General features: G+C 38.6%; 2 protein-coding genes across 17 annotated transcripts in view; one reads left to right on the plus strand and one right to left on the minus strand.

Moving 5' to 3' along the window:
• The window catches only part of FANCB (FA complementation group B), a 459601-nt gene that overhangs the window by 156107 nt on the left and 280206 nt on the right, over positions 1 to 23288 (minus strand). The gene's annotated exons all lie outside the window — the stretch shown is intronic.
• Positions 22214 to 23288, plus strand: part of GLRA2 (glycine receptor alpha 2) — a 173803-nt gene continuing 172728 nt past the window's right edge. For both annotated transcript variants that reach the window (XM_038586857.1, XM_038586858.1), the window contains exon 1: positions 22214 to 22842. In XM_038586857.1, the coding sequence (XP_038442785.1) occupies positions 22775 to 22842 (68 nt within the window). In that variant the 5' untranslated portion in view covers positions 22214 to 22774. The remainder of the gene's footprint in view (positions 22843 to 23288) is intronic.

Below are 23288 nucleotides of genomic sequence, written 5' to 3' on the forward strand. Positions count from 1 at the left end.
CAGCATGCCTGGTCCTAGGAAATGATAGGACCAGAATCCAAACACAGAGCTGTTCAACTCCAGAGTTCAATGCTCATTCTACTACAGCATGTTGCAGAGATGACACCAGAAATAAATGCCATGCCCTCCATAACTGGGGTGGCTCCAGAATGCCCGATCTAAGCCACCCCCTCCCCAGACTCCATGGGGCTGAGTTACCCCTCACTCCTTTCACTCCCCTCTAAAGTTGATACATATAGTGCCTCTTAAGTTTATTACCAGGAAAATAAAATTGGACTCTTCTACTGTCAGTAAAGAAGTCCTCCCCTCCTCTATCATCTGTGGGATGTGTTCTGGCCATGTCTTAAAGAACCCAAGCTGGCCTTTCGGGGTATAAAAGGAGACATTGCTGTAATAGATTGAAGTATAAAGCCAAAGAGGAATCTGGCTGTAAAAATCCACCCCAGGCTCATCTTTATTTATCCTCCCTGGACCAACAGCCTTGGGTACTACATGACCCCTGAGCATCCTTCGCTTGATTTTTTAAAAAATACAATAAAAAACTAACAATGGCATTTAGTTTAAGTAAATATGATAACACTTTCTACGTAAACAGACCTCCTTTCTTTGATCAGCCAAAACAATTTTAAGATGAACTTTGTATTGTGCCCTGAAAGGTACAAAATTCAGACTGTTACATTGAGAGAGCAAAAGACATTCAGACCCATAAACTCAGAGTCTTCTGATTTGTCACCAGTAACTTATATAACTTATGGCTTTATAAAGGGTTATAAGAACTGGATCCAGGAGAAAAATAGGAATGAAAGCATGGGTTAAGATTCAAAGTAAATAAGAAAGGCTTGAAAGGAGAAGAAGCAAATCAAGAAATAATGAACTAAAATTTCAAATCCAGCTCCCTGTTGGTGCCTTTTCCTGGACTACAAGCTATGAGAAGTATGAAGAATGGATTTCTGTGTCATCTTTAGGTGAAATATGTCTTACACTTAACTAAATAATTATATATGAATTTAAAACAAAGTGAAAAGTCATGATAGAGCATAGAAAATGTGCTACAGGTGATATGGAAGAAGAAAAAATAATGTCGAATCACAGCTTGCAAATCAGGAGGGTGAAAGAGAGTTAAACGTCAGAGAGAAGAGTTTGGGTATGATCTCATGGGCAATGGCGGCTTGCATGGGAAGAAGTCCTAGCTTTGTATGGGAAGAGAGGGTGTACTTGAATGGATTAAATGAAAAGGGTTTGCTAAAAGGACCATTTACAAAGGTCTGTTGTGGTCAGGATTAAAGGAAGCCAACTAGGGAAAACCCCCAAGAGCCAACAACAGCAGGGAGCTGTTACTATCCTAGGCCTGTAGGTTCAAGAGTAGAGCCATTACTGGAAACTGGAAAGAGCTGTAGTTGTAAATTGTAAGCTGTAGTTGTAAGCAATTGTTTGCAGTTGCTCTCTTACAACTGGAAAGGAACCGTGGCCTTTCTTCCTATTTATTTTAATTGATTTAAATGGTTCATTTTTCTTGGTTTGTATTTTTGTGTTATGATTTCAGTTTTTGGTGTTTCTTTCCTTTCTTCTTTATCAATATATTCTGCTTTGTGTTACAAAAGTTTAATTTGAAATGTCTATCCATTTTTTAAATTGAGGTGTGACATATAATATTGTATTAATTTCAGATGTTCAACATAATGATTCAGTATTTGTATATGTTGAGGAATGTTTACGATAAGTCTAGTTAACATCTGTCACCATACATAGTTATAAAGAATTTCTTTCTTGTGGTAAGAACTTTTTAAGATCTACTCCCCTAGCAACTTTCAAATATGCAATATAGTATTATTAACAATAGTCACCATGTTGTATATTACATCCCCATGACTTATTTATTTTAAAAGTGGGAGTTTGTATCTTTTGACTCCCTTCAACCCATTTTGCCCACTCCCTACCCTTGCCTCTGGCAACCACCAATCTGTTCTCTGTATCTATGAACTTTTTTTTTAATTCCACATATAAGTTAGATCAGTATTTGTCCTTCTCTGTATGACCTACTTCATGTGGTATAATGTCCATCCATGTTGTCACAAATGGTAAGATTTCATTCTTTTTTATGGCTGAATAATAGTCCACTGTATATGTTCTTTCTTTTTTTCTGGAGAAAGGGAGGGAGAGAGAGAGCAAGCAAGTAGAGGAGTAGGAGAGGAGAGAGAGAGAGAATCTCAAGCAGGCTCCATGCTGGGCATGGATGCAGGGCTCGATTTCATGACCCTGAGATTGTGACCTCAGCCAAAATCAAGAGTTGGAAGCTTAACTAGCTGAGCCACCCAGGTGTCCCCCCCGCCACTTTTTTTGAGAGAGAGCATGGAAAAGGGAAGGGCAGAGGAAAAGAGAAAGAGAGTGATTCTTAAGAAGGCTTTATGCTAGGTGCAGAGCCCAACTCAGGGCTCAATCTCACAACTCCAAGCTCACAACCTAAGCCAAAAATCAAGAGTCAGACACTTAACCAAATGAGCCACCCAGGTGCCCCTGTATATTTTATATCCATTTTAAAATTGAGATATAATTCTCACATCATAAGATTCATCCTTTTAATATGCACAATTAAATGGTCTTTGCAAAGTTTTGTGACCACCACAACCAAACTCAAGAACATTTTTATCACCCGTCAAAATCTCATATCCGTTAGCAATCACTCCCCATTTTCCTCTCCTTCAAATTTCTAAAAACCACCAATCTATTTTCTGTCTCTTTGAATTTGGCTTTCAACAGAAGAACAAAACCACTACCAAATTTCTGCCCAGCTGGAAGGGAGCTGATGAAATAAATATTCCAACTTCTCTTTCCCTCCCAACTCTGATCTCCTGCTGGTCCCTCCTATTGGCTGGAATAAACTGAAAGCCAGATGTCAATACAGCTCATTTGTGCAATCCGTCGATGTCAGCCTCCAGAGGGTAGAGCAGGATGAAGGGTGGAGAGGAAATCTGGAGGGACATACAGGGAAAAGAGAGTGCCCAAAGGCCCCATAAATTCTTGATGAGAAGATGCTGGGAAGAGAATATACTGACAGACAGAACTGGAAAGTAAGGAGTGTGCAATTCTGGTACAAAGAACTGGGACTCTGTGGTGAAAAAATAAACCCCTGGGGATAATGAGTCTATTTAACATAACAGAATCAAGGGGTCTGAAGTTCACAGTAAAATTGTTTTCAATGCCCTTATGTAACAAAAGATTAATCATGGCATCCTTTCATTTTAATTTTTAAGTGGCTTCTGGAGACCCAAGAAAATGATTCATCATCCATTATTCATATTTCATTTTCATTCTTATCTGTATCAGTGTGACTTTGTATACATGACATTGAGAATTGGATTCATCTTTTCTTTATGGTAACCTATAAATAAATATAAAAGCTTATTTTCTAATTATATGATGGAAGCCTGTACAACTAGATTTGTCTTATATTTACCTAAAACTGATTTAGTTTTGCAGTATTATCTGGCCTTATCTTCAAGACATTACAATCCATAACAAAAATAGTTTTCTTTAAAAGGAGAAATATGAATGGTTACTCAATTGTTTCAATCTCTTGAGTTGATTACATTTCTTGGTGTGCTGGTCAAGAAGCAAACACAACTCAGTATTTTCCAGAGTCAGTCTTATGGTTACATTAAATTATCCTTAGGTCCCTTTAAAAATTTTTCTCTGACAAGAAGACCTTTCCTTTATGTCAATTGAATTCTCCACCATCCATATTTAGCAATCTATGCAAGTCATTTGGCATGACTATTAAACATGTTTTATTATTAAAGTTAGTAACTTAAAATTTGAATTAGGTTTTCTTTCCAGAAGCTCATATAATAATTGCCCATCTGAAAAATAATAGGATCTTGTTTTCTTCATCCACATATATTTTGTATATACTATTCATCATCATTGAAAAATACATTTCTCTCTTTTTCTATTTTCCTAAGTCAATGTGAAATGCTGAATACAAATTATAATCCTCTCCTTAGAATTAAGGAAATGATTAAGGAGGCTATTACATAAATAGCTTCATGTGATTGTGATAATGAAAGCATTTATTCTAGAGTAACAACTTACATTTATTGGAGTCCTTGAAGTTTATATAGCCCTGTAACCCATGTCACTGGATCCTTGCTATAACCAGAGGTGGTGAACATGGAAGGTGAAATTGTCTCCCATTTTACTGAAAGGAAACTATTAATTAATTAATAATTTGTCTAAGATTGTAGAGCTAGTAAGTAGGGATGCTAGCGCTTGGATATACATCTTCTAAATTTTCAAATAATATCATGTGCCATAGATGAATAAGCCTGGAAGTGGGTTTATGACAAACCAACATGTTCTTTAAAAATCTTTGTTGATGGAGATTCCACCCATTTCTTCTTTGTCTGGTCCTACAGTCAGCCATTTGGCAAAAATTTCCAACATTTATATATCCTAGACCCATGGCCCCTACATGGTTGTCCTGAAAGGAAATCGAGATATGCTGGTTTGGCATATTTTAGAAAATGGACTTTATGTTCTTAAAGGCAACAGTTAAATTGTCTTTTAATGTTCCCATATAAAGTGAACTAATCCCAGCATCTTGCTCTTGGAGAACTGGAGTTGGGGGCAGGGAGAAGGAGATGGAGAGGGAACACCTCTGATTCTCCAGTTGAAGATATTCATCTATTTTTTTTTTTTTTTGCATTTAAAAACTTGTCAGGATGACCTTCTGGCCTTCTACTCTCTCTGTTATTTTCTCTGCTTATCTTCGTCTTCCTTGATTTTTCTTTTTGCTCTATCCTAATGTGGTATCATAGTATAGCTTTAATCAGATTGATTTGGGAACTATTCCTGGCTCTCTTGAGTAGGATTTTATTATTTGTCCACATTTACCTATCTGTTCACTACTTTTTCTTGCATCTTATACCTTCCTTCTGGAGTCATTTTCCTTTTTCCTAAAATATTCTTTCATGCCAACTTTTAATTTTCTTTTATTCCTTTCTGGATGTTTCATTATTAGTAAATGTTCTCAGTTTTGTTTGTCTGGAAATATATTTATTTTACTCATTTTTTAAAGAACTTGCAGGTATGTAATTCTAGGTTGACATTATATTCCCTCAGTTTACTGAATAATTCATTTCATTGTCTTCTTTTCCTTTTATTATTGCTAAAAATTCAGCTGTCCATCTAATTGCTGTCACGTAGTATTTTTAAAATTGATTTCTGACTGATCTCAGGGTTTTTTCCTTACTCTTTAGTGTTTTTAGTTTCACTTTAAGTACACTTTATTTAGGTATGGTAATTTTTCCATTTATTCTTGGATTTCACCAGAATTTCTGATTCTGATGATTCGAGTTTTTCATCAATTCAGAAAAATTCTAGCCATTGTCTTTTCAAAAATCACTGCTCCTGAAATCTATTATTTCTTTGAAGCTCCTACTTGACATGTGTTAGATGTTCTCTATCTTCCACATTTCTTCTCTTTTATGTTTTCAAATTCTTTGTTTCTATGTGCTATTTTCTAGATAGCACTTCTGATTTATCCTCCAGTTCATTAGTTATCTCATGAGTTATATTTAATATGATATCTAAAGAACTCATTGACTTTTAAGTGTAGATTATTATAATTTTAATTTCCTGATATTCTATTTGGTTCTTTTTGAGTTACTTATTTCTTACTGACTTCTTATTTCTACAATTGTTAAACATAATTAATACATCTATTCTAAGTCTGAAAATTCTAATATCTGAAGTGTTTGAGTGTCTTATTCTATTATTCATTGCTTCTCCCAACTCTTACTTATGCATACCTTGTTTTGTCATATGCTTTGTGATTTGTGTTTGTAAATCATTATATCTATTAAACTTTAGCTAAAGGAAAACTTTGAGGTGTGTGTTGAAATTCATTTCCCCCAAGCAGACTAGAATTGCTTCCACCATAGATACTTGAAGTCACCAATTCAGAACAACTTTAAATTAATTCTCGGCTTGAGGTGTTTGGATTATAGAGTAGGGATCACAAGCCTATATGATATTTTCCTCTGGTTACAAATTCTCAGATAATGCTCCATTTAAAGTCAAGTTTTAGATAGGCAATGCTTCTGTGCTATCTCTCCTTTTGTATGGCTTATACAGAGGGTCTCCACATAGACCATCTACCTTGCCTGGGCTCTAGGCTTTCTATCTTATTCTCCCTCCTCCTTTGTCCCAGCCCATGCTGCCATTAAAATGGAAGCCATTAATCTCGGGGATTAAAGGATATTCTAGAGTAGCTCCTATCTTTAGCATTTGAATTTTACTCTGGATTCATGTGCTCTTGTTTTGGGTTTCTGAAAATTTCTCTCAGTACATGGCCAGTTCAACTTTGCCTTTAAAAACACATTATATCCACAAATCCTAGGTGTTTTATATTGAGAGGTTTTTCAGTGTATCTAATCTTATTTATTACTTGAATTAGAAGATGACATAGCACTCTGCAAATATTAATACTGGTAATTCTTTGACATGGCTCTTGTAGTTAATCTTCAAAGACAGCTGCCCAATGAATGATACTTTCTACTATTCACACCCTAGAGAAGTCTTCTTTCACACTGACACTGAACTGGCCATGTGTAACCAGTAAAATGCAACAGAAGTGACATAAGATGATTTCTAAGCCTATGTCATAAGAATCCTTGCAGCAGCATCTTCCCTGTTATCTTGGAATGCTCACTGTTGGGACACACCTTCTCATAACCCAGGCACCAAAGTGGAAGAAGACCAAGCTTCAGGGAGAGGCCATGTGTAGGTCCTCTAGTTGACCATTCCAGGTGAGTTCCCATCCAGTATCCAATAGCCAATATCAAATGCTGTTCATGTAAGCAAGCCATCTTGGAAGTCTGACACAACTGAGTCCTCAGGTAACTCAAGCCTCAGCTTCCATATAACACTTTCAGAGATCTTAAACAAGAAAATCCAGATGAACCCACTCAGCCTATGAAACTTTGAGAGATAGTAATAAATTGTTGTTTTAAGCCTTAAAAGTTTTTGGACCATTTATTATACAGTCATACATTACTTGAACAATGGTCAAGTCTTTTTGGATGAGGAACCATTTTATCTCTTTGAAGTGATTTTGCAAATCTACACTTTAATATGCTATATTGATATTATAGGGCATTTTAATTTCCAAATTCTTAGAAGGGGAGCACCTAATTCTTGTTTCCATATATGATCTACACACATCATTTAACAACTATAAGTGTATGACAGTCACGTAGATAATAAAAATAGACAATATTTACTCTAGGTATTAATCGTTCAAATGTGAATGACATTTAGAAACCTTAGAAGATAATACAGGAACATATATTCATAATATCTTTTTTAAAAGATTTTATTTAAAAAAATAAAATAAGGATTTTATTTATTCATGAGACACACACACACACACACACAGAGAGAGAGAGAGAGGCAGAGACACAAGGAGAGGGAGAAGCAGGGTCCATGTAGAGAGCCTGATGTGGGACTTGATCCCGGGACTCCAGGATCATGCCCTGGGCCAAAGGCAGGCACTAAACCGCTGAGCCACCCAGGGGTCCCCTCTTCATAATATCAATATTGATACTTCTATTATAAGACAAAGATAGCAAAATTATAAGGGAAAAACTAATTAATTTTATCATATTGATCATATCACGAAAATGAAAAGCCACAAATTGGAAAAGATATTGGTAAAACATACAACTAGCAAAGAATTGCTATAAAATAGATTTTACACAGGGGCACCTGGGTGGCTTAGTCAGTCTAACTCTTAATTTCGGCTCAGATCATGATCTCAGGGTCATGGGATCAACCCCTGTGAGTGCAGAGTCTGCCTGAGATTCTCTACCTCTGCCCCCCCCAAATAAATAAATAAGTAAAATCTTAATAAATAATTTTTACATATAAATTAGGAAAAGGAAACAACCTAATTGAATAGTTTTCAAAAGAAATGTATTTCACAGATAAAATACAAATGTCAGTCAACGTATTGAAATGGTACTCAAGGTCATTAGTAGTTAGATAAATGCAAACTAAAACCACAATGAGATGCTAGTTAACAGTCTCTGGATTGGCCAAAATTAAAAAGTCTAACAACATCAACTGTTAGTGAGGATATAAAGAAATTATAACTTTTCTACACTATAGTGAGAGTGCAAATTGTTACAACACTGTAGGAAACAATTTGGCATCATCTAATAAAATTGAAGCTGTGCATACCTTAGGACTCAATACATTTTCTTCCTCTAAATATGCATATATACAGCAGAAAGTATATAATAATATTATGCAGCATTATTTATCATAGCAAAAAGTCTGGGAACAACCCAAAAGTCTATCAGCAGTAGAATGGATCAGTAAATTGTGGAATGCTCACAGAATGAAGCAATGTGGTGTGAAAATGAATGGATTCTTGCTATGTAATAGCATAATATTGACCAAACAAAGCAAACCATGGAAGAATACAATCTCACTCAATTTAGGTACAGTTTAAAGGATGAGAGAGGGGGGAGGGGCAAGATGGCGGAAGAGTAGGGTCTCCAAATCACCTGTCTCCACCAAACTACCTAGAAAACCTTCAAATTATCCTGAAAATCTATGAATTCGGCCTGAGAATTAAAGAGAGAACACCTGGAATGCAACAGTGAGAAGAGTTCGCGCTTCTATCAAGGTAGGAAGACGGGGAAAAAGAAATAAAGAAACAAAGGCCTCCAAGGGGGAGGGGCCCGCGAGGAGCCGGGCTGAGGCCGGGGCGAGTGTCCCCAGGACAGGAGAGCCCCGTCCCGGAGGAGCAGGAGCTGCACCAACCTTCCTGGGCGGAAAGGGGCTCGCGGGGAGGTGGAGCAGGACCCAGGAGGGCGGGGATGCCCTCGGGCTCCCCGGGACAGTAACAGACACCTGCGCCCCGGGAGAGTGCGCCGAGCTCCCTAAGGGCTGCAGCGCGGGCGGCGGGACCCGGCGGGACCCGGAGCAGCTCGGAAGGGCTCGGGCGGCGGCTCCGCGGAGGGGGCTGCGCGGCCCCGGGAGCAGCTCGGAGGGGCTCGGGCGGAGGAAGAGGCTCCGTGCGGAGGGGGCTGCGCGGTTCCAGGAGCAGCTCGGAGGGGCTCGGGCGGCGGCTCCGCGGAGGGGGCTGCGCGGCCCCGGGAGCAGCTCGGAAGGGCTCGGGCGGAGGAAGAGGCTCCGTGCGGAGGGGGCTGCGCGGTTCCAGGAGCAGCTCGGAGGGGCTCGGGCGGCGGCTCCGCGGAGGGGGCTGCGCGGCCCGGGAGCGCGAATCCAACAGCGCAGGCTCCGGAGCACAGGGCGCCGGGACACAGCCCAGGATCCCGCCTCCCCCGGGACAGGCAGAGGCCGGGAGGGCCCAGGACAGCCAGGACGCTCCTGCCCCAGCTGAGCAGATCAGCGGCCCCGCCCCGGAGCCTCCAGGCCCTGCAGACGGAGACCCCCGGAGTTCCTGCGGGGGCTGAATCCAGGTTTCCAGAGCTGGCCCCGCCACTGGGGCTGTTCCTCCTGCGGCCTCACGGGGTAAACAACCCCCACTGAGCCCTGCACCAGGCAGGGGCACTGCAGCCCCCCCAACTGCTAACACCTGAAAATCAGCACAGCAGGCCCCTCCCTCCAGAACACCAGCTAGACGGACAACTTCCAGGAGAAGCCAAGGGACTTAAAGTACACAGAATCAGAAGATACTCCCCCGGGGTTCTTTTTTTTTTTTTTTTTTTGTTCTGTTTTGTTTTGTTTTGCTTTTTGATTTGTTTCCTTCCCCCACCCCCTTTTTTTTCTCCTTTCTTTTTCTTTCTCTTCTTCTTCCCTTTTTTTTTCTTTTTCGTTTTTTTTCTTCCTTTTTTTTCTCTTTCTCTTTTCTTTCCTTCTTTCTCTCCTCTCTTTTTCTCCTTTTCCCAATACAACTTGCTTTTGGCCACTCTGCACTGAGCAAAATGACTAGAAGGAAAGCCTCACCTCAAAAGAAAGAATCAGAAACAGTCCTCTCTCCCACAGAGTTACAAAATCTGGATTACAATTCAATGTCAGAAAGCCAATTCAGAAGCACTATTATACAGCTACTGGTGGCTCTAGAAAAAAGCATAAAGGACTCAAGAGACTTCATGACTGCAGAATTTAGAGCTAATCAGGCAGAAATTAAAAATCAATTGAATGAGATGCAATCCAAACTAGAAGTCCTAACGACGAGGGTTAACGAGGTGGAAGAACGAGTGAGTGACATAGAAGACAAGTTGATAGCAAAGAGGGAAACTGAGGAAAAAAGAGACAAACAATTAAAAGACCATGAAGATAGATTAAGGGAAATAAACGACAGCCTGAGGAAGAAAAACCTACGTTTAATTGGGGTTCCCGAGGGCGCCGAAAGGGACAGAGGGCCAGAATATGTATTTGAACAAATTCTAGCTGAAAACTTTCCTAATCTGGGAAGGGAAACAGGCATTCAGATCCAGGAAATAGAGAGATCCCCGCCTAAAATCAATAAAAACCGTTCAACACCTCGACATTTAATAGTGAAGCTTGCAAATTCCAAAGATAAAGAGAAGATCCTTAAAGCAGCAAGAGACAAGAAATCCCTGACTTTTATGGGGAGGAGTATTAGGGTAACAGCAGACCTCTCCACAGAGACCTGGCAGGCCAGAAAGGGCTGGCAGGATATATTCAGGGTCCTAAATGAGAAGAACATGCAACCAAGAATACTTTATCCAGCAAGACTCTCATTCAAAATGGAAGGAGAGATAAAGAGCTTCCAAGACAGGCAGCAACTAAAAGAATATGTGACCTCCAAACCAGCTCTGCAAGAAATTTTAAGGGGGACTCTTAAAATTCCCCTTTAAGAAGAAGTTCAGTGGAACAGTCCACAAAAACAAGGACTGAATAGATATCATGATGACACTAAACTCATATCTCTCAATAGTAACTCTGAATGTGAACGGGCTTAATGACCCCATCAAAAGGTGCAGGGTTTCAGACTGGATAAAAAAGCAGGACCCATCTATTTGCTGTCTACAAGAGACTCATTTTAGACAGAAGGACACCTACAGCCTGAAAATAAAAGGTTGGAGAACCATTTACCATTCGAATGGTCCTCAAAAGAAAGCAGGGGTAGCCATCCTTATATCAGATAAACTAAAATTTACCCCAAAGACTGTAGTGAGAGATGAAGAGGGACACTATATCATACTTAAAGGATCTATTCAACAAGAGGACTTAACAATCCTCAATATATATGCCCCGAATGTGGGAGCTGCCAAATATATAAATCAATTATTAACCAAAGTGAAGAAATACTTAGATAATAATACACTTATACTTGGTGACTTCAATCTAGCTCTTTCTATACTCGATAGGTCTTCTAAGCACAACATCTCCAAAGAAACGAGAGCTTTAAATGATACACTGGACCAGATGGATTTCACAGATATCTACAGAACTTTACATCCAAACTCAACTGAATACACATTCTTCTCAAGTGCACATGGAACTTTCTCCAGAATAGACCACATATTGGGTCACAAATCGGGTCTGAACCGATACCAAAAGATTGGGATTGTCCCCTGCATATTCTCAGACCATAATGCCTTGAAATTAGAACTAAATCACAACAAGAAGTTTGGAAGGACCTCAAACAGGTGGAGGTTAAGGACCATCCTGCTAAAAGATGAAAGGGTCAACCAGGAAATTAAGGAAGAATTAAAAAGATTCATGGAAACTAATGAGAATGAAGATACAACCGTTCAAAATCTTTGGGATGCAGCAAAAGCAGTCCTAAGGGGGAAATACATCGCAATACAAGCATCCATTCAAAAACTGGAAAGAACTCAAATACAAAAGCTAACCTTACACATAAAGGAGCTAGAGAAAAAACAGCAAATAGATCCTACACCCAAGAGAAGAAGGGAGTTAATAAAGATTCGAGCAGAACTCAACGAAATCGAGACCAGAAGAACTGTGGAACAGATCAACAGAACCAGGAGTTGGTTCTTTGAAAGAATTAATAAGATAGATAAACCATTAGCCAGCCTTATTAAAAAGAAGAGAGAGAGGACTCAAATTAATAAAATCATGAATGAGAAAGGAGAGATCACTACCAACACCAAGGAAATACAAACGATTTTAAAAACATATTATGAACAGCTATACGCCAATAAATTAAGCAATCTAGAAGAAATGGACGCATTCCTGGAAAGCCACAAACTACCAAAACTGGAACAGGAAGAAATAGAAAACCTGAACAGGCCAATAACCAGGGAGGAAATTAAAGCAGTCATCAAAAACCAAGACACAAGAGTCCAGGGCCAGATGGCTTCCCAGGAGAATTTTATCAAACGTTTAAAGAAGAAACCATACCTATTCTCCTAAAGCTGTTTGGAAAGATAGAAAGAGATGGAGTACTTCCAAATTCGTTCTATGAGGCCAGCATCACCTTAATTCCAAAACCAGACAAAGACCCCACCAAAAAGGAGAATTACAGACCAATATCCCTGATGAACATGGATGCAAACATTCTCAACAAGATACTAGCCAATAGGATCCAATAGTACATTAAGAAAATTATTTACCATGACCAAGTAGGATTTATCCCTGGGATACAAGGCTGGTTCAACACCCGTAAAACAATCAATGTGATTCATCATATCAGCAAGAGAAAAACCAAGAACTATATGATCCTCTCATTAGATGCAGAGAAAGCATTTGACAAAATACAGCATCCATTCCTGATCAAAACTCTTCAGAGTGTAGGGATAGAGGGAACATTCCTCGACATCTTAAAAGCCATCTATGAAAAGCCCACAGCAAATATCATTCTCAATGGGGAAGCACTAGGAGCCTTTCCCCTAAGATCAGGAACAAGACAGGGATGTCCACTCTCACCACTGCTATTCAACATAGTACTGGAAGTCCTAGCCTCAGCAATCAGACAACAAAAAGACATTAAAGGCATTCAAATTGGCAAAGAAGAAGTCAAACTCTCCCTCTTCGCCGATGACATGATACTCTACATAGAAAACCCAAAAGTCTCCACCCCAAGATTGCTAGAACTCATACAGCAATTCGGTAGCGTGGCAGGATACAAAATCAATGCCCAGAAATCAGTGGCATTTCTATACACTAACAATGAGACTGAAGAAAGAGAAATTAAGGAGTCAATCCCATTTACAATTGCACCCAAAAGCATAAGATACCTAGGAATAAACTTAACCAAAGATGTAAAGGATCTATACCCTCAAAACTATAGAACACTTCTGAAAGAAATTGAGGAAGACACAAAGAGATGGAAAAATATTCCATGCTCATGGATTGGCAGAATTAATATTGTGAAAATGTCAATGTTACCCAGGCCAAGTTACACGTTTAATGCAATCCCTATCAAAATACCATGGACTTTCTTCAGAGAGTTAGAACAAATTATTTTAAGATTTGTGCAGAATCAGAAAAGACCCCGAATAGCCAGGGGAATTTTAAAAAAGAAAACCATATCTGGGGGCATCACAATGCCAGATTTCAGGTTGTACTACAAAGCTGTGGTCATCAAGACAGTGTGGTACTGGCACAAAAACAGACACATAGATCAGTGGAACAGAATAGAGAACCCAGAAGCGGACCCTGAACTTTATGGTGAACTAATATTCGATAAAGGAGGAAAGACTATCCATTGGAAGAAAGACAGTCTCTTCAATAAATGGTGCTGGGAAAATTGGACATCCACATGCAGAAGAATGAAACTAGACCACTCTCTTTCACCAGACACAAAGATAAACTCAAAATGGATGAAAGATCTAAATGTGAGACAAGATTCCATCAAAATCCTAGAGAAGAACACAGGCAACACCCTTTTTGAACTCGGCCACAGTAACTTCTTGCAAGATACATCCACGAAGGCAAGAGAAACAAAAGCAAAAATGAACTATTGGGACTTCATCAAGATAAGAAGCTTTTGCACAGCAAAGGATACAGTCAACAAAACTCAAAGACAACCTACAGAATGGGAGAAGATATTTGCAAATGACGTATCAGATAAAGGGCTAGTTTCCAAGATCTATAAAGAACTTATTAAACTCAACACCAAAGAAACAAACAATCCAATCATGAAATGGGCAAAAGACATGAAGAGAAATCTCACAGAGGAAGACATAGACATGGCCAACATGCATATGAGAAAATGCTCTGCATCACTTGCCATCAGGGAAATACAAATCAAAACCACAATGAGATACCACCTCACACCGGTGAGAATGGGGCAAATTAACAAGGCAGGAAACAACAAATGTTGGAGGGGATGCGGAGAAAAGGGAACCCTCTTACACTGTTGGTGGGAATGTGAACTGGTGCAGCCACTCTGGAAAACTGTGTGGAGGTTCCTCAAAGAGTTAAAAATAGACCTGCCCTACGACCCAGCAATTGCACTATTGGGGATTTACCCCAAAGATACAGATGCAGTGAAACGCCGGGACACCTGCACCCCGATGTTTATAGCAGCAATGGCCACGATAGCCAAACTGTGGAAGGAGCCTCGGTGTCCATCGAAAGATGAATGGATAAAGAAGATGTGGTTTATGTATACAATGGAATATTACTCAGCTATTAGAAATGACAAATACCCACCATTTGCTTCAACGTGGATGGAACTGGAGGGTATTATGCTGAGTGAAGTAAGTCAGTCGGAGAAGGACAAACATTATATGTTCTCATTCATTTGGGGAATATAAATAATAGTGAAAGGGAATAAAAGGGAAGGGAGAAGAAATGTGTGGGAAATATCAGAAAGGGAGACAGAACACAAAGACTGCTAACTCTGGGAAACGAACTAGGGGTGGTAGAAGGGGAGGAGGGCGGGGGGTGGGAGTGAATGGGTGACGGGCACTGGGGGTTATTCTGTATGTTAGTAAATTGAACACCAATAAAAAAAATATAAAAAAATAATAAAAAAAATAAAGGATGAGAAATTAAACAATGTGTGTGTGTGTGTGTGTATGTATGTGTTAGAATAATAAAGCAAGAAATGATAACAAAATATTCAGGATAGAAGTTAATCTAAGAGACAGAATATTCCACAAATATTTTTGTAAGTATATAATATTTCATAATATACCATTTTCAAAAAGCAATGAATATGTCAATTAGCAGTGGAATTGATTATAAATGGAGCATAAAAAAAGAAGTCTGAGAGATAAATCAAATCCCAATCCAAGAAATGAGTAATGAGAACAGATAATATAAATATTCAGTTTCACAAATGGGTATTAGGAAATTGGAGATGGATCCGTCAGTCTATTTGAGACAGGTTCTACTCAACCTTTTCACATTTCAACCATTCAGTCAGATCCCATTAGTCTAACCATGTTTATCATGAAGCCTTCCCAGGCAGTGTGCACCCAAAAAGCTTATACACTGCTCAGCCTACACGGGTTACTTGGCAGCTTGACAGCTATATTTTCATGCTGGTTTATATGCCAGGTTCTTAGTTGTTATGGAGTTAGTATGTCACATCCTTAATTAGTAACATATTTGGGGCACTGACGAGATTAATTTTGCCAAGTTAAGAACCAGAATTTAGACTGTGAGGAATACATAGGTGAATGCTACATTCTGAAGCTTTTGAGTGTCAGTAAGATGATCTCCTCAGATGAGAGCTAGACCTAGAGCCCCACCTCTATAGGACTTATTTTTCTTATTTTCACATACAGATCATAAGTCCCTGGAGGGCAGAAATAATATATTATTTTACCTCTTCTTCAAGAAGTATACAGTACTTTGTATATAGTAAGTGCTTCGTTATTATTTGTTGACTGGATGATTGGCAGGACTTTGATTACATATGCACTACCCCGTTGGCATCTATGCTATGCTTTACAACAATAATAAAAATGTCATCGTTGAATATAATGAATGGAACTACACTGCAACTACCAAGTGCTAGTTTACCTGCACTTGTAAAAGTACTGCTATTGTTCAAAATAAAATAATTCACTCTTTCAAAATGCAGATGTAAAACTGTTGCTATTGTTCAAGTTAAAATAATTCACTCTTTCAAAATCAGCTTATTTTCAGCCTTCTGTGAACCAAGAGGCATTTTATGGGGAGGGGAGATAAACATTAATAAAGTCAATAACAAAACTTTAACATCTGAGAACTCTTCGAAGGGCATTTTCAGCAAGGGTATCATGATAATGAAGGTGGTGTTGAGGCAGCTTTCATGTCAGTTGCACAACCTAAGAGATCCTAAGACAAGTGATACTGTAAAAATCAATCTTATTGTTATTCATTATTTTCATTTTTAGAATTGTAGCAAAGGAGGAACCTTTCTAATATAGTCAAGTGAGATTACATTTGATTTACCCTCCAAATTATTGTTTGCCCACTTGATGTTTATGAAAAGAAATGCTGCATTTCTCACATCAGCCAACAGAGAAGCAATCACTTGTATGAATCATCGCTAGAAATAGAAATTGTTTCAAGTGCTGGACACATTTGTGGTCTGTGAACATTGAACGCTAATAAGCAGGAGAGTTCCAATCTTAAAATGATTTTTCTGACTTCTAAGTAATTTAATCCAGAAATGCTCTGGATAGACATCCAATTGTCTGCATGGAACCTGGAAGAGCCGTGATTTCATATTAAGACTTCATGGCCTTGAAGCTTGCATCTCTGCATGCTAAGCATCTTTATTCATTCCACCAGATAAAGAAGAGAGAAGCAAACTGGGTTTCTAAAAATGAAAGAAAATAAATGCAGGGCGAATCAGCTCTTTGGCATCCTTGCTCTGTGGATAATGCTGGCCATTGAAAACCGCTATAAATTCATCAGTACTAGTGCTTCTGGCAGCCTGCACAAATCAACATGAACTATGCTTCATTTTTTACCTTCTTTTTTAAGTTCCCATCCTCCTAACAACTTATTTAATCCAACAAAGTGACTCTATAGTGTGCCTTTCATTTCTAACACAACCATTGCAAGGGGATAAAGAACACATGGGCCAGTGAGCGGCCATGAAAGTTGAGAGCCATTTGCTGACCCTGCAGTGGTAGCTTAGAGATCTCAAACTTAAGAGGTAGACTCTCTACCTGATCCCTGAGATATTATATATCGTCAAAGAATGGCAATCACTAATCACTAATCTCACAAGCCCCACGTCAGTTTTAGTAAATGATACTGAACATCAGATGGAATTGACTTCATTTTTCTCTGTGAGGAAGCATCTTCAAGAAACTAAAGATTTGGTAAAACAACTTCTTGCCCTCTCTAATTTGCCTCAAACCTCTGCTTCTTGGTTGGTGTCAAATGTAAATTAACAAACTCTTTCTTAGTCTCTACTTCATCTTTTTAAGTAGAGGGAAAAATGTCCATATTTGAGGAGGATCATCTCTCTACAGAAAGGCTCATAAAAGTTCACAAGGAGATCTGATGTAGGATATTGATATATTAGATATCTTTGAACTCTTTCCCTAAGGAAATCAACTTTGAGACTCTTAATAGCAAAATTTTCATTTGCCAATTGCCGATAACTGGATCTCAATATAATGGAGACCAAAATACCCTCAAGAATGGGGCACCTACTACAATGGAATAATAAACATAGTATAAAAAATAGTTTAAAAATAGATATATAGTAGGTTTTCAGTGACTTCAAAAATAAGATTATACATATGATGAGAAATAAGTCTGCTCCCCTGGGTAGTAAATATAGAAAGCATGACTTTGTCAATAATCATGTGGACTTGGGAAAATTCATCAATGTACATGAAATTTTAGATTCCTTGTTGGAAAAAAGTGGTTATTAATCATTATTCTGCCTACCACACAGTATGAGTATTTTGAAAACTATAAAGTATTGTATATGGTAGAAGTTTGTCAGTGTTAGTAAATGATACTGAACATCAGATGATGCTCATAAAACATATCTCTATTTGTTTATATCTATTTAAAATCTTTAATATGGAGCATCATATAGACAAATAGCGTGTATTGATCTTTATGACATTATAGGATGGGTCAGAATCTTCTCAATTCTCTGATAAGAAGAATACCAAATGAGGGTGCCACATGCCTCAACTAGTAGTTATTTGGTGATTTAGAAGCATAGGTACATTCGACTTCAGGATTCCATTTCATTGCAAATAAGACTTTTTCTAACCTCCTGAGACTTACTGTGCTTGAAAGTGGAATTGCCCAAGGGATAAAGTCAAAACATGAATTTTAGCAGTCAGTAGATGCTAAGAACTGAGATTAAGAACCTAAAAACACATCCTCAGCTATTCCATGTAGTAGTATTTGACATAGAAAGATTATCATTTGTATTTTACAAATGATGAAAATGAGGCTCGATGGGATTAAATGGCTTTCCTAAGGTCACATAATTGATCAATGTTAGAGCTGGAACAAGAATCAAGGATATCAGACTCCTAGTCTTGTATTTTCATCTCATGCTATAAACTCATGAGCCACTGAGCTTGGTTTCCTTTCAAATAATCACAGTTCTTCATTTGTTAATTCCCTGTGACAATTTTGGACAGAACTATACATATCTAAGTAGATTATTTTGTTTAAGCAGCACTTCTGGATGCCTTCTAAAAATTGTATTCTAATCATCATCAAAACCATTGTGATTATTGTCATTAACAGTGAATGTATGAGGATACAATGATGGTCTAATACAGATGCTGTCCCTGTCTGTTACAAAGCTCATTATTTAGGCAATTAATCATACACATGTATACATGCTATGGTGGTGATAAGCTCTTTGACTCAGGTCTGCCAAATACTAAGGAAGACTATAATAAGGAGAGTTGACGGCCAGGGAAGACCTTCTTGAGGAAATAACATTTGGGCAGAGATTTGAAAAATAAGTTGATATTAACAAGACAAAATGGGAAGGATAGGCATTCCTTGGGATTAAGCAATATAGCAAGCATGAGGGACTAAAAAGACACTAATATAGCTATAAGGGAAGAAATGAGATAAGTAGGGGACAAGATGGACAGTGTAGGCACGGGCCAGACCATCCAAAACTTTTAGGTCATGTTAGGTGTTTTTTCTGTTCTACTCAAAGATCAATAGAAAATCGTAGTGTCACTCAGCGGGAATGATATAACCAGATTTTGATTTTTAAAACAACCACTCTGGCTAGAGTGTATAGAATGAGGTGGAGGAGGATGAGCTGTTGGTCCGGATAGACTAGTAAAGTAACTATTACTACAATACAAAGAAGAGAAAAGGAATGCTCAACTGGGGCTGTGGAGGTTGAGATGGAGAGAAGTGGACAGATTTTTGGAAATATTTGAGGGATGAAATTCAATAGGGCTTGGTGAAGAACTAAATATGGTATATGATGGAGAGGGAATCTTAGAGATGATGTTTTGGCTTTTGGTTGGCAACAATGAAACAAGCACAATAGAATAGGAATGGATTTAAAGGAAGTATTAAATGTTTGGTTTTGACGTGAGGAATTTGAGAAGCCTTTGAGACATCCAGCAGGAATTGTTTAGGAAGCAGTTGGATGTACAAATCTGGATAAAACTTGGAGATATATATATATATATATATATATATATATATATATATATATATTTGTGCACCATCTGTGTAAGAAGGTAATGGAAGGTATGAATGTGCAAAATATTGTCTAAGAGAGCATAGTATAAGAAGAGAAAACCTAGAATATAGCCTTTAAGAAATCTAACTTTTATAAGCCAGGTAGAGAAGGATATGCCTGCCAAAAAGACAAAATAGGAGGCAAGGCAGGAGTACACTGTATCACGAAGTCAAGGGAGGAAGGTGCTTCAAGAGAGCAGACTGGAGGTGGCTAAGGACAGAGAAGAGGGGGAGTTGCTAATCAACATGTATAAAGTTTCAGTGATACAAGGTGAATAAGCTCTAGAGATCCACTGTACAATGTTGTGCCCACAGTTAACAATACTGTAATGTACACTTAAAAATCTGTTGAGAGAATAGATCTCATGTTAAGTGTTGTTACCACAATAAAATAAAAATAACTTTAAAAAGAAGGGAAAAGAGACAAATAATGTTCAGGACCACAGAAATGTCAAGTAAGAGGACAACAGAAAAATATCCTTTGGCCTTAGTTACAAGGAATGCATTGGAAGACTTAGTGAGAGCTGTTTCTATGGATTGACGGAGCTGGAATCCAAATTGAAAAGAGCTGAAAAGTAAAATGGGGAGGCTAGACTAGACCCTCTTTAAAGTCCCTTCCAACTTTAAAATAGTAAATGCTGTGATTTCAGAGCTGGCCAGAGCCTCTTTGTCACAGGTTCCCCTACTCCCCCTACTCCCAGTTAATAAAAAGACTCTGCCATTGAAAGAAATGATTTGCAAGACTGTATTGCTTTAAGCGTCATTACAACCTCAAAGAAACGTGGGACAAATCATTCTCTTCTATGTTTACATATATGTTTTTCTTTTGAAAAGAATCTTGAGCATAAAAAAGTTCTTATATGATTTTTCCATAGCATCAACTGAAGAAATATATTTCCAAGAATTGGTTTTTATTTTTGGGTCAGGTCTGTAGGGATAAAATCAGGTCTAGAGTTTCGATGTAGATGAATTTGGAAGTGAACACATTCAAAGTTGCAGTCCCGGGATGTCTCTCACACTACACTATACTATTTTCCTTTTATATTGAATCACCTTTTCTGGGCTTTGAGAGCTAAAAGAACACATCCAAAGAATTATTTGATTTTGTATGTAAGCAGAATGCTTGGGCACTTGCTGCTTTTCATCTAAAGAGAGGTTCCTATGCTCTCAATGTCTTGGTAGGACAGGAATTTGATAACAGGTCATATAGACCATTGCTACTCAAAGTGGGATCAGTGGACCAGCAGCATCAACCTCAGCTAGGAATTTGTTAGAAATGCAGAATCTAAGGCACCACCTCAGATCTACTAGATCAGAATATGCAGTTTAACAGGATCTTCAGGTGATTCATATTAACATTAAAAGGTGATAAGAATTTGTAATTTTTTTCTCAGAATCTACTTTTTAAAAATACAGAATCCTTTGTTACTCTGCTATGATATTTAATTAATCCAAGGGCAGATTAGTCATTTATGGACTAAAAACTAATCATTTTGTTTTAAAATTAAGGCCTGCAGTAGAGTGCCAAGGTGACTAACAAGATATATTTTACAGGCAAATAGTAGGTTACTCACCCAACTCATGGTAGAACATGTATTTTGCATTTCCCCTAACCAGAAGCTGCTAATTACTTGCATTTCTTTTCCTCTTTTAGTAATAATAATATTTGTAAATTTACTTTGAAATAGCAAGATTACCTGTCATGCTTTTGTATAGGATTTATAAACTTTCACTATTTTCTGTCTCCTTAGCCAGTTTAGAAGAACATCCACACTTTGTTGCATGGCCCTCCCTGGTGATTAACAACTGGAATGGACAGATGAAAACTCAACCCTCAGTCTCACCCTTTCTTTCTCCGTTTCTTACGGAGAAGCCCTACTCTAACCTTTAATCAGGGCAGAAAAAGATTGCTAGTGCCCCCTGCTGGCCTATTATTGTATTTTTCCTCCTCTACAAATTGTCTTAAACAGGAGGATGCCCAAGGATTCTAAGCCACTGAAGAAAGCTCAGCGGAAGGGACTTTCCCTAGTAGAGAGGTAGCGATTCTTTGGGAACAGGCGGCTAAAATCAAACGAAAACACTCAAGGGGCGAGGAAGGCATAAAGGGCTTCTAAATTAAATTATTGATCCTTATGAACCTTTTTCTGCACACGGACTTCTCTATGCCAAGAAAACGTCCCCTCCTTTTCAGCACAGGACTCCTCTTTTGCCTCTAGGTTCCACTGACAAGGAGTGAACTACCCACTCCTCTATTATAATTTCCGTACTCCAGATTCTGTTTTCTGCTTCCCCCAATTTCCCTTTCCCACTCCTTGGCCGTATTCCCTTTTCTGCTTCAAACTCCCATCCCGCCTACCCACGGACAGACTCGCATTTCTAGGGGTCAGACCCTAATCTCCTTCACCCTCTCCGTCTACCCTGACCTCTGCTCTCCCCTGATCGTCATCGCACTCCTCTTTAGCACCCTTTCGCTGAACAGTAAGACACTCTTTGCTTTGAACATCAGGCTTGTCCCCTCTTGAATGCCTCTTCCCGACCCCCGCCCCAAGCGACTGAAAAAGGAAACATGCGCACTTCAGAGCTAGGAGCTGTCCGAGTGCTGAAATTTATAGGCTGGGTAAGATCACGTCTCCGTCTCTTTCTGTAGCTCTCATTCCAGCACAGGATATCAGCAATTTTGCCCTCTTTCCCCGTGCCCACTCCAGCGCGCAGAGTCCTTTCTTCTCTCTCATTTACAACTTCTTTTGAAAAGAGAACATTTTCTAGAGAAAAGAGATTTGCTAAACAGAAAGGACATAAAACAAAAGCCACAGCAACCTGACTTCCAGCATGGCATTGTCACCAGCCCCCTTGGCATGGTGATACGATTAAGGTAGCGGCATTTTTATTATTCAGGAAAAGCAGCTGGGGAATCCATCAGTTCTAAGGCTTTGTCTTTCCTTGGTTAACTGATGGTCCTGAGCCCTGGTTTGACTTGACCATGATGCCTAGGACTGGCACTTTTTGTTTTTTCTCAGCAAACTGTACAAACCCAAATCTCTTTTTGATTTTCAAGGAAACTAGATTCCTGCCAGATTTCGAATCCGGACAATAAATAGATACTTTGTCCTAGCTTCTTTCTGGAATCATTTCGGGGATATTTTCCACAAGCATCACAGAAACAGGAATGAACCGGCAGCTAGTGAACATTTTGACAGCCTTGTTTGCATTTTTCTTAGAGACAAACCACTTCAGGTAGGTGAAACGACTTTGCATGCTGATATTTTCCCCATGAAAACTGTTTGAAAGAGAACGTGTCATACATTTTTATCTATTTTTCTATGCCCTGGACCATATTTTTTTAATTTTATAAAGGAGAGTTAGATTTCTTTTGTTCTTTTAAAAGGCGTAATTATGGTGGGAGGGTGGTAAATTTTCACAAAGGCAAGTTTTATGATCCATAACCTCACTCTATGCATTGCAACACATTTTCACAGGCAACGTGATATTAAGGAAGTCTAATGAGTTGCATGCTCTTTACATTTCTATATAATGATGATTTTTTTGCTTTTAAATTCTTCTGAAAGTCATTTAAAATGATTATTAGATGTAATGTTTATCATATAGTGGAAGTGATTGGATTAATTTACAAGGAGCATGCACATTTTATATAAAATAGAAAAGAATCCTAATTCTCAGTC

The sequence above is a fragment of the Canis lupus genome, chromosome X (genome assembly GCF_011100685.1).
Source record: "Canis lupus familiaris isolate Mischka breed German Shepherd chromosome X, alternate assembly UU_Cfam_GSD_1.0, whole genome shotgun sequence".
Classification (NCBI taxonomy): domain Eukaryota; kingdom Metazoa; phylum Chordata; class Mammalia; order Carnivora; family Canidae; genus Canis; species Canis lupus.